Here is a 17,766-nt window from a genome sequence, read left to right on the forward strand (position 1 = left end):
TAAGTGCTTTTATACAATTAATCGGACGAAAATGATGGCTGAGCTAGAGAATTATGGAATCCCAAAAAAATTAAGACATAAGCCTAAAAACACCACAGAAAAGATTTATTTCAACGGAACAACTCCTGAGGAGATCAAAGTAAACAAAGGCATGAAACAAGGTAACTGACTCTATCTTCCCAACACTGTTTAACTTGATATTGGAAGTAATAATAAGGACAAACTTGCAAATAAAAACATTATTACAGATCAACTTCAAGTAATAGCATATGCAGACGATCTAGTCATCAGAGCGAAGACGAAAATGACACTTATAGAAGCAGTGGAAAATTAGATAAGGAAGTGAAGAGAATAGGACTAGAGGTAAACCAGCACAAAACAAAATACTTGACGATAGGGAAGGACGACACAACAACTTAGAAATATCTAATAACACAGAACCATAAATTTGAAACTGTATCCACCTTTAGTTACTTGAGAGTAACAATAGGGAAACCGGAAAAGAGACCAGAGGAAAGAATCCTGAAAGGCAAAAAACATATTGAATGAATAGAAATCTGTTAAGAAGCAAGACTCGGTAAAAGAACAAAGATGAACATATGTAAAATCTTAATAAGACTTGTAGTTAATTATAGGATGGAAACAACGACTGTTAATAAGAAAGAGGATGATGATAGTCTTCTGAAATTTGAAAGAAAAATAATGAGAACTATACTGGTCCACAATGTAACAAGAGAAGGAGAAATAAGAATGAAAACAAATGCCGAATTTGAAGAAGAATTAAAGGGATAAAATATGGTCAGATACATAAAATCTCTTCACTTGGAATGGATAGGACATATACGAGACGCCCGCATTCAGATATGTTGAGAAGGGTAACTAACTGGACACCACAATGGCCCAGGTGTACAGGAAGACCTAAAAGAAGATGGCTGGAAGATGTAGAAGAAGTCATAAGAGCAATGAACGTTAAAGACCGGAAACTTCAGTGCAAGGACAGAAAGAAATAGAAAACAGTCAGTCACGACAGCAATAAAGACTCAAAGCAAGCTATAAATGACATAGAGGAGTAATCCACCTCAACCAAGAATAGGATTTTGAACGCCATGGTGTTAGCCCTAGAGGTTGTAATGCTTCACGAATCTTCTTCTTCTTCTTCTTGTACTAGAACTATGTCCTGTTTCTTTTGTTACGGTCTCTGCTGCGATCCGGAGCTCCAGTTTTCGTACCATCGTTTTTTGGGTCTTCCTATGGGTCGCTTGGTGTTGGACTTCTGCGTCTTCGCCCATTTAGCCATACGTTCAGGGTCTATCCGATCTACGTGGTCTCTCCACATGCGTCGTCGTGCTCTTGTCCATCTCACTACGTCTAAAACGCCTAGCTCTCTCAATGTGTCTTCGTTTCGTATTGTATCTCTGAGTGTGATACCTCTTATGGATCTTAGGGTTTGCATCTCTGTTGTTCTCATTATTTGTTTGGTTTTTGTTGTCTCGGCCCTTGTCTCAGCTGCGTATGTCAGTACGGGTCTAACACATGTCTTATAAATGCGGACTTTGCTTTCGGTGCTCATATATTTATTCCGCCAGATTATATTCCTCAGGAAACCAGATATTCTCGCTGCTTTCATTGCCTGCTGTTTTGATTCTTGCCACAGATGCCTGTCGCTAGATATTTCCACACCCAAGTATCTACAATCCATTACCTGTTCGATTATATGGTCGTCCACTACTAATTTATATTTATTTGGGTTCTTGGATATTACCATCGATTGGGTTTTCTCTGTGGATAGTGTCAGGTTATACGTTTCGGCGGTTATTTTAAATTTTTGTAGTAGGCGTTGTAAGTCATCTTCGTTTTTGGCTATTAAGATTGCATCATCTGCAAAGTATTCTCATAGTTTGGTTACCCATTTTGTATCCTTGATTCATTTTGTTAACACTACCTATAACTTCATCCATTATTAAATTAAATAGGCATGGACTGATGCTGTCCCCTTGTCTAATGCCGACACTGATTTTGATTTCTTCCGTGAGCCCGTGTGTGGTTTTTATTCGTGTTTTGTTGGACCAATTGAGATCTTTGATTATGTTTCTATATTTCTGACATATTTTTCTTGGCTGGTCTAATTCTATTGATTTCTCAACTAATTGTCGCATGATGAAAATAGCGTCCTGTTTGGGTGGAAACCCTGTTGTACTTCCGATACACCAACTTTCTTGTATATTTTTTGGGATAGAATTTTTGTCAATAGTTTTGATGTAGAATTGAGTAGTGTAATTCCTTGGTAGTTCGTAGGATCTGTATTTACGCCTTCCTTGTAGATGGGTATTGCTATACTCTCTCTCCATTCCTCTTGTACTGTCATGTTCTTTACAATTTTTTGGAATAATGTTGTTACCTCTTCTATTATTTTTGTACCCCGTATTTAATTAATTCATTTGATATATTGTCCAGACCTGGTGATTTTCTATTTTTTGATCCTTTGATTGCTTCGTGTATTTCTTCTTGGGTGATGTTGCCATTCTCTGTTTCTTCTTGGTGAATGTTTTGTAGGTCATTTCTTTGTACTTCATTACTATCGTTATCGTCTTTGTATAGATTCTCGAAATGAGTTACCCATTCTTCTGGTTTTATTGCGTTAATTGCTTCACGAATGAATTAATGAATTGTAAACTCTGAATGTAAAATTGAATCACTGTAAAATCGCTTAATATTTTGAGAAAAAAAAAGAAGAAGACTGTACGGGCTTAAATGAATTATTTTTACGTTCCGCAGACGCTGTACACCAATTTTCAGACAAATTGGAGATCCAAAAGTTTTTGTCTGAGTGATTTGACATGAAATGTACCGTTGAATGTTAAAGTGAATCTGAAAATTGTTATACAACATATTTGAGTACTTACCGCAACCATGGCGACAGGGAAGTTGCATCTCAATTGGAAATCGGTATACTCTAAGCTTGAGCCATGAGAGTCCTTGTAAATGCCTCTCTTGTTTACTAAATCGGGTCGAATTTCTCCATCTGTCGGTTTGGAATTAACCCAGAAGTGTTTTTCAAAATTGTTCTGTATCTTTAGAGCCCATTCCTTAAACGTCCAGTTGGTCTTTGTGCCGCTCTTGGACACCCTTTCTACTCCCTTGTAAGGGTATTTGTTGTCTTCGCTCAATTTGGCTAACCAGGAGATGACCGATTTTGACAGTCCGATAAGTTCAACCGCGGAGCCATCTCTTGGAGTGGCTGGTTTTCCGCGGTTTCCGGCTTTGTCGGATGATCCCATTTTGTCCATCCAGGTGCCGCAGTTCCATTTATTACCGCCAAAGACGAAACCTGAAACAAATTGTATTAGATATGTGTAGATAGTCTGACTAACAATTTAAGGGATCTGTTATTAATTATTATTTATTCAACTTTTTAATAGTGAAAGGATTAAAGCAAGGAGAAAGGCTAGCACCGAAACTGTTCAACCTGACTCTCGAATATGTAATAAGACAGTTGAATACAGGATGAGCTAATCTCAAACAACTAATAATCTCTAACAAATAAATCAATACAGATTGCCGCCTATGCCGATGACATCAGCATTATATCTCGCAGAACGGAAGAGGCAGTAGAAATATATTCACAATTAAAAACAGGTACAGAAAAGACCGGGCTAGAAATATTTATTCAAAATACAAAGAAGCTAACACAGGCAAGAGCTAAGGGAAACAGACGCACAGTTGAATTGAAGGACGATAATAAAACTGTAGAAAGTTTCAATATTTGGGAGTTGCATTAAACACGGATGGAGCAAAGGAAACCAGAAATTCAAAGAAGAATAGTAAAGGGAAACATAGCTTATTTTTAACTCGCCCATGTGTTGCGCTCCAAAAATACACACTGGAGATCGAAAATCAGTGTCTACAAAATTATTATCAGACCAATAGTATGTTATGTAGTATGTTATGGATGCGAGACATGGGCGATGACAGAAAACACAAAAAGAAAGCTGAAAATATTTGAAACAAAATTCCTAAGGAAGATATTTGGACCTGTTAACGAAAATGGAGTATAGCGATCCAAGTACAACCATGAACTCTACCAACAGTTCAAAGAGAGATATTTCAGTATGAGTTAAACTTCAGAGACTTCGGTGGGTTGGTCATGTAGTGAGAATGGAGACCGAAAGATTGCCGAAAATAGCCCTAGATAGTAAAATTCAGGGCAAAACACCAAAAGGAAAGCCACTGAAAAGGTGGGAGGATAAAGTGGCAGCGGACGCGCAAAATTTACTAGCCGTCAGAATCTGGAGAAGATCGGCGCAGAACTGGAAAGGTTGGAGGCATAGTTTGGAGGAGACCAAGGTTCAATTTAAGCTATATTATCATTGGAGAGAGGGAGAGAGTTATTATTTATTGCTTAGAAACATTTTTTCCTCCTATATACGATCTCTATTGAGGTTGATGACCAGTATGGCAGTCTTGTCTATTGTGGGCTTGGTGTATGAAAGCATTTCCTTAGGTTAGGGACCAATCTCTTATATTTCTATTGACACCATGCTGGTGCTCTTTTCTATAAGTATATTCATTAGTATCTGGAGATGTTCTTTATTTTCTGCTATAATCAACATACCGTCTGTATACCTTTTGTTATTTAACACAATGCCATTCATTCTTACTGCCTCCGGACGTTCTTCTAACGAAGATCGGATTATATATTCAGCATATACTTTAAAAATAAATGGGGACAGAACACACCCTTGACATACTCCTAGTTCACGGTTCAACAATTCAGTGATACCACGTACATTCTCCCTCACCTGTTGGATAATTTATATTAAGTCTTGATTTGATCAAAAGCGTTTCTGTAATAAACAAAGCAGCAGATGTAGAGGTTTCTTTTCTATTGCTTTTACAGTTTTTTAATTGTAAAAAAAACACCCCGCTCTCGATAATAAACTTTTTATTTTTCTACTTTTGTATAAGGCATATAAGATCATATTGGCAATAATAACTTTGTCTACAGCAGCTCGAAACATATTAGCGGATGTCTCTTGATACCACTTTCGGATATTTCGAAGCCAGGATGTTCTTCGGCCTGGGTCGCTTCTTCCGGCGATCTTGTACTGTATTATGAGGCAGATAAGTAGACGGTTATACCTCTCTGGACGTCTCATTACATGGCCGAACTATAAGTTTATCCACAGAGAACGACAGTTCTCACCAGTGGCGCACAACACCCCTACAAGCGACACTATATATACACGAAATTTTCGATTTTCTAAACCTGACTGAATTGAAAATTGGGCCAAATCCCATCTTAAAGTTTAGGAAAAGACTCGTCCATCCATATGTTACCTCTCCATTTTGGTCCAAGGGTGTGGATTTTACGGCCCTTCCCATTTAAAGCCTGTTTTTCGTTCTCGTCCCCAAAACTCCCAAAAATTTCAAAAATTTAAGCCCGACCTTTGCGGCTTCTGATAGCACAGATCAATACCTTTCCAACGCTTGTTTAATTTTGAAAATCGGTTATACCATTCAAAAGTTATCGAGCTCAGAAATATGACTCAATTTTTATTTAAAAAATGGAAAATGTTTGTGGATAAATATGTATGTATGTATGTATGTATGTATGTGTGTGGAAAAGTTACACCGATCTGAATTTTTTTTTCTGTGTTTCAAGAAGGTGTGAGGGCCGATTCAGAACCGGTCTAATTTTTGACTTCTGACTACCCGTAAGCCAGCTAGAGGACTAGGTAGATACAAAATAGCATATTTTTTGGGCGTATATATCTTAGGTTCAGGGAAAGACAGGAAAACCGCAAATACACCAAATCAATAGGGTTGAGTTAAGCTTTCAAGTGGCGCCTAAGCGATCAAGCTGAGACATACACACTGCTCGCCATAGCCAAAAAACTGAAAAATTAAACTTTGAAAATTTTGGTTTTTCGACAATTACTCAAAATTTCAACCTACGAATTGCACCAATAACTGAGCGTTTGTAGAAGGACTCAGGACGCGTCTAACGGTGTATACCTCATATCTGGGAAAATTCGAATTTTTAAGTTATAGGCTTCATAAGTATAATCAAATCTATTTCTTACGGGAAAAACGGTTTTTCAAGCTCAATAATTCCTGTAATACGTTCAGTTATCATACTCGATCTTGGATGCTGGTCAGATACTACTTGTCAATACGTTTCAAATTCATGTTTAGTGATCAACATCAGGTAAACCGTTCAGAAGTTATAGAGCTCCAAAAGTATAATTAGTCCAGGAACTGAAATTTTTCACTTCGCAATTTTTACAGAATGGATAGATTTGCTTGAAAATTTGACAATAAGTAGTGGATAGTCCAAGGATCAAAATCTATATGATGCCGAAAGACGCTTTTACCATGGGGTTGTTGCCACCTCATCTCGAGGGTGGAAATTTTTTATTATATTTTGACCGCAAATGCTGGTAAAAATATTAATTATAAGCAAAAAATGTTCATTATACATTTTTTTGATAAAATTAATAGTTTTCGATTTATTGGTTATCGAAGCTGTTAGTTTTATATCGAAAAAATTACCAGAGAACGGCAGTTCTCGCCAGTGGCGCAGAAATACGCCCCCCTACACGCGACACTATTATATACACGAAATTTTCAATTTTCTAAATCTGACTGAATTGAAAATTGTGCCAACTCCCATCTTCAAGTTCAGAAAAAGACTCACCCATTCATATGTCAACCATCCATTTTGGTCCAAGGGTGTCGATTTTACGGCCCTTCCTATTTAGGTCTGTTTTTCGTTCTGGCCCACAAAACTCCCAAAAACTTCAAAAATTTAAGTCCGACCTTTGCGGCTTCTAACAGTACTGATCATTACCTTTCCAACGCATGTCTAATTTTGAAAATCGGTTATAACATTCAAAAGTTATAGAGCTTAGAAATGTGACTTAATTTTTATTTAAAAAAGGGAAAATGTTTGTGGATATATATGTATGTGTGTTTGAAAGTTAAACCGATTTGATATTTTTCCTCTGTGTTTGAAGAGGGGGTCAGGGCCGATTTAGAACCGGTGTAGTTTGTGACTTTTGACCACCCATAAGCCAGCTATAGTACTTGGTAGGTACAAAACGGCATATGTTTTGGGGGTATATATATTCGGATCAAGAAGAGCCAGGAGAACCGCAAATACATCAAATTAATAGTGTTGACTTAAGCTTTCAAATGGTGTTTAAGCCGTCAGAATCAGACATACACACGGCTCAGTATAGCCGAAAAACTGAAAAACTAAACTTTGAAAATTTTGGTTTTTCGACAATTACTCAACATTTCAACCTACAAATTGCGCCAATAACTTAGCGTTTATAGAAGTACACCAGACGAATTTAACGGTGAATTTGAATTTTTTAGGTTATAGGCTTCATAAGTATGATAAAATCTATTTCCTGTGGGAAAAACGGTTTCTCAAGCTCAATAATTCCTGTAGTAGCTTCAATTTTCATACTTGACCTTAGATCCATCAGATACTACTGGTCAATACGTTTCAAACTCATGTTTACTGATCAAAATCGGTTAAGCCGTTTAGAAGTTTTTAAGCTACAAAAGTATAATCCAATTTACGATTATTCCCGAAATGGTTTATGTAGTTGTAGTGGTTACGACGCTAAATTTGATCTGGCAACGGGCAATCCGACTTCATTTACCGGTCATCTCAATTTTTTTTCAATCTATTTCGAATAAAAAAAAAATCTAGTGTACATTCGAAGGACACTAGATCATTTGGGAGATAATGCAACAAAGGTGACCATTTATAAAGCTTGACGTGTAATAGAGGAACATTGCATTCAACTTCATACATTTAATTTATAAATAACTTTGAAAAACTCCTGATACAAGAATAAAAAACCGCTAAACGCCGTAAAAATGAGTGGCGCATAAAATATTCCAGCTACAAAAGATCTGATATGAATATTACGTGGCGCGAAAATGGATTTTCATTTGATGCAAAACAAAATTCTAGTTTTATTTTAAAAGATTTTTCCATAATATTTGCTAAATTTGAAGTAAACGCGCCACAAAAGAGTTTCAAAATTCAAACTGTATCAAAGTTACTCTTTTGTGGCGCGTTTACTTCAAATTTAGCAAATATTATGGAAAAATCTTTTAAAATAAAACTAGAATTTTGTTTTGCATCAAATGAAAATCCATTTTCGCGCCACGTAATATTCATATCAAATCTTTTGTAGCTGGAATATTTTATGCGCCACTCATTTTTACGGCGTTTAGCGGTTTTTTATTCTTGTACTGATATACTGTTATAATGAAATATTTTTACGCGTACTAATGTGCATGCTTCAAAACCAGAGGGCACAAGAAGTAGAGGACGACCACGAAGAAGATGGATTGATGATGTGGAAAAAGACCTAAAGATTCTAGGGGTCAGAAGATGGAGGGAAGTTGCCAGGAATCGACAGGAGTGGCGATTTCTTTGCGAACAGGCCAAGATCCACAACGAATTGTCGAGCCACTTATGATGACTTATGTGCATATGTCGACAAGCCTTTTAGAAGGTTTCGACTGACTGATAAAATGACTAATTTACATTAAGGAATGAAATTAGTGAAGATTTATACCTGTTTCTGGATGAACTCCAATCTGATTATTAAAACCTGCATCTACCATGTGCTCGTCGATTTGTCTTCCCGCATTTCTTTCTCTGAAAGCGAGTCCTTGGAAATGTATTTTGAGTCCTTCTTGAATAACGTCATATAAAGGTTGATCTACGGCTCCTGGAGGTTGATTCGTGGCGTCGTCCGTGGGGAATATCCTGGAAACCTTGTCTGAAAGAATTTTGATTCCTTCGGGAGCTTCGTTGACGTATTCTTTAATACAGTATAACCACCACCAGATGGCGTCTCTGCAATTGAATCTGGAAGAGAATTTGAATAGGTTAGTTTCGGTTATAGGTACACTAACAGCCGATATAAGTGAAATTTGCTAATCATTTTAGGCACGATAAGAGTCTATAACTTAAATAGTAGAACGTAAAAGAAAACGTATGAACACTATGACGTCACTTTTTAGTGGCACATGCGTTGACAATGGCGCATCAAACTTTTCACTTATGGACGGGATAAGTAAATTAAAAGGTACCCTCCCTCACTACCAGGATTCAATTTTTCCCCTGTTTTAAGTTCTATGTGATTAACAAATAAGACTCAGCGTAATTTTAACCCACCACCCCTTTCCTCCTCCATCAAAAATTTCATTTTTCGATTTTATTTTTGTTAGGTGGGATGCAATCAACTTTAAAATTTTTAAAAATTCACATGCATAATTGAGGCCTTTACAAGACATTTCTATTTTTTATGGACTCATAGGTTGAGTGTACATAACCTCAAAAAAATTTAATTTTTTTTTGGAAAAACCTATAATTTTTTTGGGGATGACTGCAGGTTTAATTGGTTTTAATCTTATGTGTTTTATCAAACACTAAATTTCTAATTTTTTTCAGATCTAAGATCGTAATGTTTGCTACCTTCAAACATCCAAAAAACTGTTTTTTTGGATTTTTGAGGATTTGAACGTGTTTCTCTCATTTTTAAATAAGATTTTAATTGACTCTTACTTCAATTTTCATGCAACCAATAAAAAAACATGATTTTACCTATTTTGAAGTATATAAAATAGGGAAAATCCCCAAAAATCATCTAAAAAAAGTTTTTCGGATTTTTGAAAGCGGCGAACATTACGGAAAAATCTGATCATTCCCAAAAAAATTATATCTACGCTTTTTTTTTAATTTTTTTTTCCGAAAAAAACTTTTTCCGTGTTATTTACACTCAACTTACGGGTATATAAAAAATAGACCTGGCCTCAATTATGCGTGTGAATTTTTTGAAATTTTAAAAATTGATTGCATCCCACCTAAAAAAAAAAAATAAAAACAAAAATGAAGTTTTTGATGGTGGGGGAATGGGGAAGGGGATGGTGGGTTAAAATCAGGTTCAGTCTTATTTGTTAATCACACAGAACTTAAAACAGTGAAAAAAATTGAATTCTGGTAGTGAGGGAGGGTATTTTTTTTAATACCTTCTAATTTATTTATTTTGTCCATAAGTGGAGAGTTTGATGCGCCACTGTCGACGCATGTGCCACTAAAAGGTGACGGCACATTGTTCAAACGTTTCCTTTTAGGTTCTACTATTTAAGTTATAGAATCTTATCGTGCCTAAAATGATTAGCAAATTTCATCTATACCGGCTCCTAGGGCCGGTTGTTCGAACGCTAATCAAACATGGAATCAACTGATCATTATCAAATATTTAATCACTGTCACCAACTGTCAATGTCAACTTTGGGTTGCTGAAAACATAATTGATTACAATTATGAGATGTATTAATCAATTATGTTAATAATTGTTATGTTAATTAATAATTAATTAATCAATCAATTATATTAATTATCATCATAATGATAATTAACATAATTGATTACAATCAACTGATTGACGTACGAATGAGGGGTGTTGTTATTTGATGGTTCTTAAGGGGACTTAATTATAATCAACTTCTTGATTAGCGTTCGAACAACCGGCCCTTAGTCTATTATGTGCGAGACTGTGTTTTAAGTTTGTACCTTGAGTTTCGTCCACCATCTAACAAATTGGGGATTAGACCGTGTCTCATACAAGCAGCGTAACCTAGAATGTGTTCCCTAGCTTCTTGATAACGCCCCGTTAAAATAAAGAGTCCTCTCAAGGCGATGAATGTGTCTCTTCCCCAATTTCTCATGTAACCGACTGAGAAATGTGGCAAACCTAAAATACGACAATAATATTATAGAATAAGAGAAGACCTGAAATACAATTATATTAGCTTCGTTCACGGAGACAATCCATGACTGGTTTCTGATAATTCGCATACGCAGTTTTCAGCGTTCGCGGTGTTGAGAATCCTGGACTTTGACAGAAAGTTTGATCTTCGAGGAGTTTTTCTAACTGGCTCATAATCAGTCAAAAACCGGTTCATTGGGTTCATGTGCGGATTTTTAGTCAGCTCAAGCGCTATTCTTACAGACACTGTAAGTTGTCAAGATTTGTTTTCACCCAATTTTGAAAAAATGTGAATACGTTGAATTATCCACGTCCGTCTGTCCGTCCGTAAACACAATTATTCCACCGTCATTATACCAGATAGAATGACAAATGGGTGGCTGGGTGGTACTAAAGGTAAGAAATTTCACCTAGGACTTCCGGTTTTAGAAATGCAACCGGAAATACTGTTTTAAAGTCGCCGGAATAGTACAACCGATATATTATTCTGCTTAAAAATTTTCTGCTATAAAGCTTGTGTAACACAAGGATGGTATTAAAGATGAGAAATTTGACCTTGGACTTCAGGTTTTTGGAATTTAAACCGGAATTACCGTTTTAAAGTCACCGAAATAGTATATTATTCGACGTGCCTTAGCAAGATGAGAACAAATGTATACTTTTTGGTTTTATGTCATTTCCGGTTAAAAAGTTCAAACCAGAAATGACATATTATAGCCGCAGGGATAGTATACGTGACATATCAATGGAAGCGTATTGAAAAGTCGAACTTGAATCTTTAGTTCCGGTTTTAAGTCATTTCCGTTTAAGCAGTTATGACCGAAAGTTTAGTAAAAACGACAAAAAATTATTGAAATCGTATATCAATCGACGCAAAGTTACACGAAGAGTTCAAATATCGACTTCTGGTGACTTTGGGTGAAAACCTACGACTTACGAAATCCATTTACTTGTTTTGTTTGTTGTTGGTTAATCATAACCAACTGATTAATTTTAGAAATCATTAACCTACTTGAGTTTTATTTTTAACTGACCCATTTCGATAATTTCGTCTAAAAAACACATTTACTTGTATATACAGTGATGAACGCACTAATAACCGGCAAAATAGCACAAAAAATGGAAAACATAATACATTGCGAAACGAAAAGAGATAAAACTAGTGGAGATGGAAATGATCGTTATAAACGTATAAATTAACATTACATTACATAGTTTCCCACCTCTAGACGTATCAGAGGAGTATGACAACTGTCACTGTGACAGTAGAATTTTATAAAATACTCCTGTCACAGACGTCTAAAGGTGGGAAACTATGTAATTTATTGTTAATTTATACGTTTATAACGATCATTTCCACCTCCACTAGTTTCATCTCTATTTGTTTCGCAATGTATTATGTTCCCCAACTTTTGTGCTATTTTGCCGGTTATTAGCGCGCTCATTACTTTATAATAGAAACCCATAAGATATTGTTTGTTATAGTTAAAAATGTTTGTGTACTTTGAGGTTAGAAAAAAGTTAGAAAGTAAGAAATGTCCGAAACTGATCCGCGGAGAATTGAAACCTGTAAACTAAAAACTATCCGCGCCAGGGCACGACATTAATAGTAGGGGAGGAAAGTATGCTAAATTTGCAGTTACTCGGGCGTTATGGGGACCTATTGGGTTGTGAAGAGTAGCTCCTAAAACCAAAAAAGTTCAGTTTTTCATAAAGTGGGGGACTTTAATTTTCCATTTCCAACAATCGTTTTTTCCGATTATAGCGCCATCTATCCATAATTCGAAAAAATATCTCGAATAAAAGTTACTTATTTTTACGCAAGGGATCCAAATCTGCAATAAAAAATGGGGGCTCCTATTTAAGATTTTAAAGTAACCCCCCACCCACCTCCTTGGAGAGTCGTGTTTGCTGTCATTCGATAGATTTTTAAAAATATTGAATACATGTATTTTCCAGTTTTTTCATTTCGCGAAATATCGAGGGGTTCGTATTTAAAATTTTTAATTTACTCCCCACCCCTCTCCGTGGGGGGGGGGTCGTGTTTGGTATCATTCGATAGATTTTTGAAAAATATTGAACACATTGTTTTTAGCTTTTGGATCTGACGTTCATTTCGCGAAATATTTGCTTTTTTTGTGAAATTTTGTGACACCCATTTCTTTACGCCCCGCTCAAATAGTCAGATTTTTGAAACATACACTGTTTTGCATGTACTTAACTTTCCTTATCTTAATCTGACGATTTCGAGTTTTTCTAAGGATAGATTTTTTTTCGGACCCCTCTTAACGAACCCCCCTGTATTCAGAGCCAATATATGGTAGAGGTACATTTACAGGGTACAGGGTTTCTCCCCATGTGATAATCTGACGCGTTCGAGTAACTGCAAAAATCTCCGCTTGGGTTCCCGTACCATAATCCCTAATTGGTCCGAAACTTGCCAAAAACTAGTCAGGACTAACTCCGCAAACAAAGCAATTGACATGGGTAGGGTAACTCTTGAGTACAAATCATAAAATGTTTTTTTCAACGACTCTGTTGTAGTATAGTTAATTTATAATCAATAAAAGACTATAGATGAGATAAATAACGTCATTAAAAGTCCGTCCACTTTTGTGACAGTTCTGCTTACCTGCTGATAAGGTCACACAAGCTTGAACAGTGTCGTTGTCAATTTTTCTAGATGGCGGTTTCGGAGGTGCTAAATTCGGTGATAATGTCGGCAAATCGGCGGACTTAATATAAGCACCGAATTGTACCGATCCTAGAGCCAGGCCTCTCACGAACGTTGAGCCATTTTTGACGAAACTAAAAAATAAAGTAAAATCAGTATTTTTTATATCAATATTATATTACAAAACAATATAAAACAGCGTTCAATGGCTTATTGATGATTTTTTTCGATCTATGTACATTATTCCTTGATATTATAAAGGTATAGTACCGGGGATCCCAACCGGTGGTACGCGTACCACTGGTGGTACGCGGAAAGGTTTCAGGTGGTACGCGTCGCGTGGGTGAACCAAGCGATTACAATGGGTCTTTGACTGCGGAAGTGCCATTTTTCACCCGCTTCTTCAAACTGAGGTCAGAAGTTTTAATGCTTTTAGCTGAAAAAAATAATGACAGACTCAACACGCTGAACATAGGTCTTCAGAGAGCAAACACCCTTCACAGCCAATGAGGAAATAAACTCCTTCAAGAAAAAGTTAGTTCCTTTATGTTCTCAAGTACTGGGGAAGGTTGTCTCTGCGTTTCCGACCGTGTCATCATTTTTGACGAAAACGAAATAGCTCGAATAAGAGATGTGGTTGCTGATATAATTTATCACTTGGAATCTCTTCAAAAAAGTTTTAACAAATATTTCTCTGAAGATTATTCCAAACTTGACTGGATCAGAAATTGTTTTGCAGGAAGCTCACCAAATAAGTTAGAATTACAGAATTTACAGAAAACATTCATCGATTTCACAGAAGACACTTTTAAAAAGAAATCCTTAATTGACTTCTTGACATAATTGAAAGACATATTTTTGATAGCAAATACGTTTCTAAAAAAATTGGGGGGCTTCCTTCCATTTCATGTCCCCCACCAGCTAGGTAGACCAACTTCGATGTTGATATCAATAACACAAAATGCAAGTGGATTATTCAGCTGCTTAAGAGCAGAATAATGTCCACAGATACATATGAAGGTGCCATAACCCTAAAAGGGTATCAATGACTATCAATGACTAGGGGAAAATTTACCAATACTGTGCGGATCAGACGCGATATGCCCTTTATTACATATAGAACTAGTGTTTGAAAGAGAACCCGTTAACCTCTTTAAAACTAAATTGGCAGCACTAATAAAAGGAAGCTTACTGGACTAAGTGATCTGAAATTATTTGTGGAGGAACTGGAAAGAACCAATGAAGTCAAGTATCTAGGGGTAAACCTGGATTCCAAATTCAATTGGAGCAGTCATATTAACAATATAACCAACAGGGATAAGCGTCTCTACTGGAACTGCAGACGAGTTGTAGGTAAAACCAGGGTGTTGAAATCAAAGGTAATCTGTTGCTTATACACATCAGTGATACGACCGACAGTTTCAGTAGTTTGGTGGAAAAAGACGGCTTTGCAGTCTTGTGCGACCTCTATCACCACCCTTCAAATGATATTAACAAAACCTATACAATTATTCTAACATAATTCAAAATATTGACTTACTTGGACATTAGTTTATGGGTTTTTTCAAGGAGAACCAGATAAAGACCCGTGACAACGATGTCGAAATAACAAGGTACCAAGTATCTTGGAATGTTTTCAAAACTCTTGGTATTGCGTTCGATCCAATCCCCTAGTTCTTTGGTGCCAGGGTCCAGTTTGAGCCTTTTCCAAATAAATTCTGGAAATAATATTAATATAGTTTATTTTTGTGTATCTTTTTGTGCGAAGTACTGAAAGATCACGGCTGTAAATGTTTAAAACTTTTTTGTAAGTTTGCCCGAGGGACCGATTTTTTCTTAATATTATGGCAGTTAACGTGTTAAAATGCTTCGATATTTAATATGTTCATGCTTACCTATCATCCAGTTACCATCTCTCAGATTAGCACACATCGGATGACCAAGGTCATTATTCGGTCTTATATTTGCAAGTAACGACATGAAACCTGAAACAATACGAAACGTTTATAACACCACCAGCTCCAAAGTACCCCGCACAAACCTTATGGAAATTAGGTCCAAGTGGATTTCGTTCATACTTTGGGAAAATGCTCTTTGAAGCATTCTGATAAAAAGTTCTCAGTGGCACAACTCAATCATATGAAGGATTTTCAAGATATAGAGGAACAAACTCGGAAAATTATAAGATTTATTGGGTATTTCAATTCCCTGAGTTACTGGTTATCTGGCAACAACCCGTGTTGAGCTGCCCCCCCCCACTTGCAAAAATTAAAAAACAAATAGCCCTGATTTATGAGCTATTTATGAGCTCTCATATTCCGCAAACTAAAAATTTTGAGCTCGTTCCACTGAGCAGGAATTTAATACCCTAGTGGGGGGGGGGGCTGAGTCAGCCCCCCCCCACTACTTAAAAATAGGAATATTGAATCGGTTTTTGCGGCAGAATTACGAGCTATTTATGAGCTCTTGAAATTATATAGTGTCGATTTTTGAGCTCATCCCCTTCACCCCCAAACAACCCTTTAATTGATTTAACTGAAGAGAAAGATGCTGAGAAAACTTAAAATATATCGTATTGCGAATATAATTCCTATAGCTTATATACTCTAAGAATAAACTATTAAATCAAGAGCATTTCGATTATTGAGCTACAACCCCTTCGCCAGAAAACCACCCTATCTTCCCGGCTTAAGAGAAAGTTGTACTTAAAATGCGTTAAACTAATTATTTGGCGACTACATATCATTTAATAATTTATAAGCTTCCAAATTACGCGCATTTAGATCAGTAAATTGCAATTTATTTTGTATAGTGCAGTCACTGAAGGTAAAAATAAACGATTACCTTCAATTTCGGCGAACCTTCATCGATTTTCACGAAAATTGGTCAGTGGTTAGAGGATACGTCAAGAAACAAAGGTGACATGGTACCACCTTGCGCCTTTACCCTGAGGGTGGATACCGCCCCTTCTCGGGGGTGAAAATTATTTTATAAAAAATAACTGCACAAATCAATAAAAGAACAAATTAAAAGCAAAATTTATTATATAAAGTTATTAAAATAAGTAAATACTTTTTAAGTTATTAAAGATCAAAGATTTTAATTATTTGTGAAAAAAATGCATGTTTTGAAGAGGTTTTTTGTAAATCACTAAAAAACTGCAAGTTTTTACAAAAAAGTAAATAGTAGTTTAATTCGTATAGCTTATATTCTAAAAATAAACTCTAAAATCACGCGCCTTTCGATTATTGAACTACAACCCCTTCGCAAGAAAACCATCCCATATTCCCGGCTTAAGAGAGGGTTGTACTTAAAATAATTTAAATTAATTATTTGTCGACTATATATTGTTTAATAATTTATGAGCTCGCAAAATATACGCATCTCAATTATTGAATTGCCATTTTCTTTCTATAGTGCAGTCACTGAAGGTAAAAATCAACTATGACCTTCGATTTCGGTAAATTTCCATTCATTTTCACGAAAATTGGTGAGCGGATTTTGATACTATCAACTTTTTCTGGATCTTATTTTTCATAGGTATTTCTAAGTACTTTGACAAGTATTTAGTACCTAAGTGTTATAAAATGCATCTCTTTCCCGTTATTTAAGCTTGAACCCTTAGATTTGAACAGTCGCAGAAAAAAATATACATTTAATTACCAATAACTTACTTTAAATTAACATTAAAGGGTTTTTCAAGTAAGCAATTTATTATATTTTTTATTAGCTTCAATTTTAGTGATGAAAACTTTTTTGTAAAAACTTACAGTTTTTGAGTCATTTATGAAAAATCGCTCTAAAGCATGCATTTTCTTTCCAAAAATTAAAATATTTGATCTTTAATAACTCAAAAAGTATTGATTTATTTTAATCACATTATATAACAAATTTTGCTTACAATTTGTCCCTCTCTCGATTTGTGGGGTTATCTTTAATAAAGTAATTTTCACTCCCGAGAAGGGGTGACATATACCCCAGGCTAAAACCCCAAGTTGTTATTGTCAATTCGTGAAAATAATTGGCGATTTACCGAAATCGAAGGTAATAGTTGATTTTTACCTTCAGTGACTGCACTATAGAAAGAAAATGGCAATTCAATAATTGAGATGCGTATATTTTGCAAGCTCATAAATTATTAAACGATATGTAGTCGCCAAATAATTAATTTAAATTATTTTAAGAACAACTCTCTCTTAAGCCGGGAATATGGGGTCGTTTTCTTGCGAAGGGGTTGTAGCTCTATAATCGAAAGACGCGTGATTTAAGAGTTTATTCTTAGAATAT

At 35.8% G+C, this 17,766-nt stretch overlaps 1 protein-coding gene across 8 annotated transcripts in view; it reads right to left on the bottom strand.

Moving 5' to 3' along the window:
* Positions 1-17,766, bottom strand: part of LOC126880072 (glycogen debranching enzyme) — a 124,430-nt gene that overhangs the window by 26,942 nt on the left and 79,722 nt on the right. For all 8 annotated transcript variants that reach the window (XR_007696394.1, XR_007696393.1, XR_007696392.1 and 5 more), the window contains 6 exons: positions 15,375-15,464; positions 15,020-15,197; positions 13,438-13,613; positions 10,610-10,790; positions 8,604-8,899; positions 2,904-3,328 (listed from right to left, as the gene is read on the bottom strand). Coding sequence is in view for 4 of the 8 variants with exons in the window: in XM_050643733.1 (XP_050499690.1) it covers positions 2,904-3,328; positions 8,604-8,899; positions 10,610-10,790; positions 13,438-13,613; positions 15,020-15,197; positions 15,375-15,464 (1,346 nt within the window). In the remaining 4 variants the exon portion in view is untranslated. The remainder of the gene's footprint in view (positions 1-2,903; positions 3,329-8,603; positions 8,900-10,609; positions 10,791-13,437; positions 13,614-15,019; positions 15,198-15,374; positions 15,465-17,766) is intronic.

This window comes from Diabrotica virgifera, chromosome 2 (assembly GCF_917563875.1).
Source record: "Diabrotica virgifera virgifera chromosome 2, PGI_DIABVI_V3a".
Classification (NCBI taxonomy): Eukaryota; Metazoa; Arthropoda; class Insecta; order Coleoptera; family Chrysomelidae; genus Diabrotica; species Diabrotica virgifera.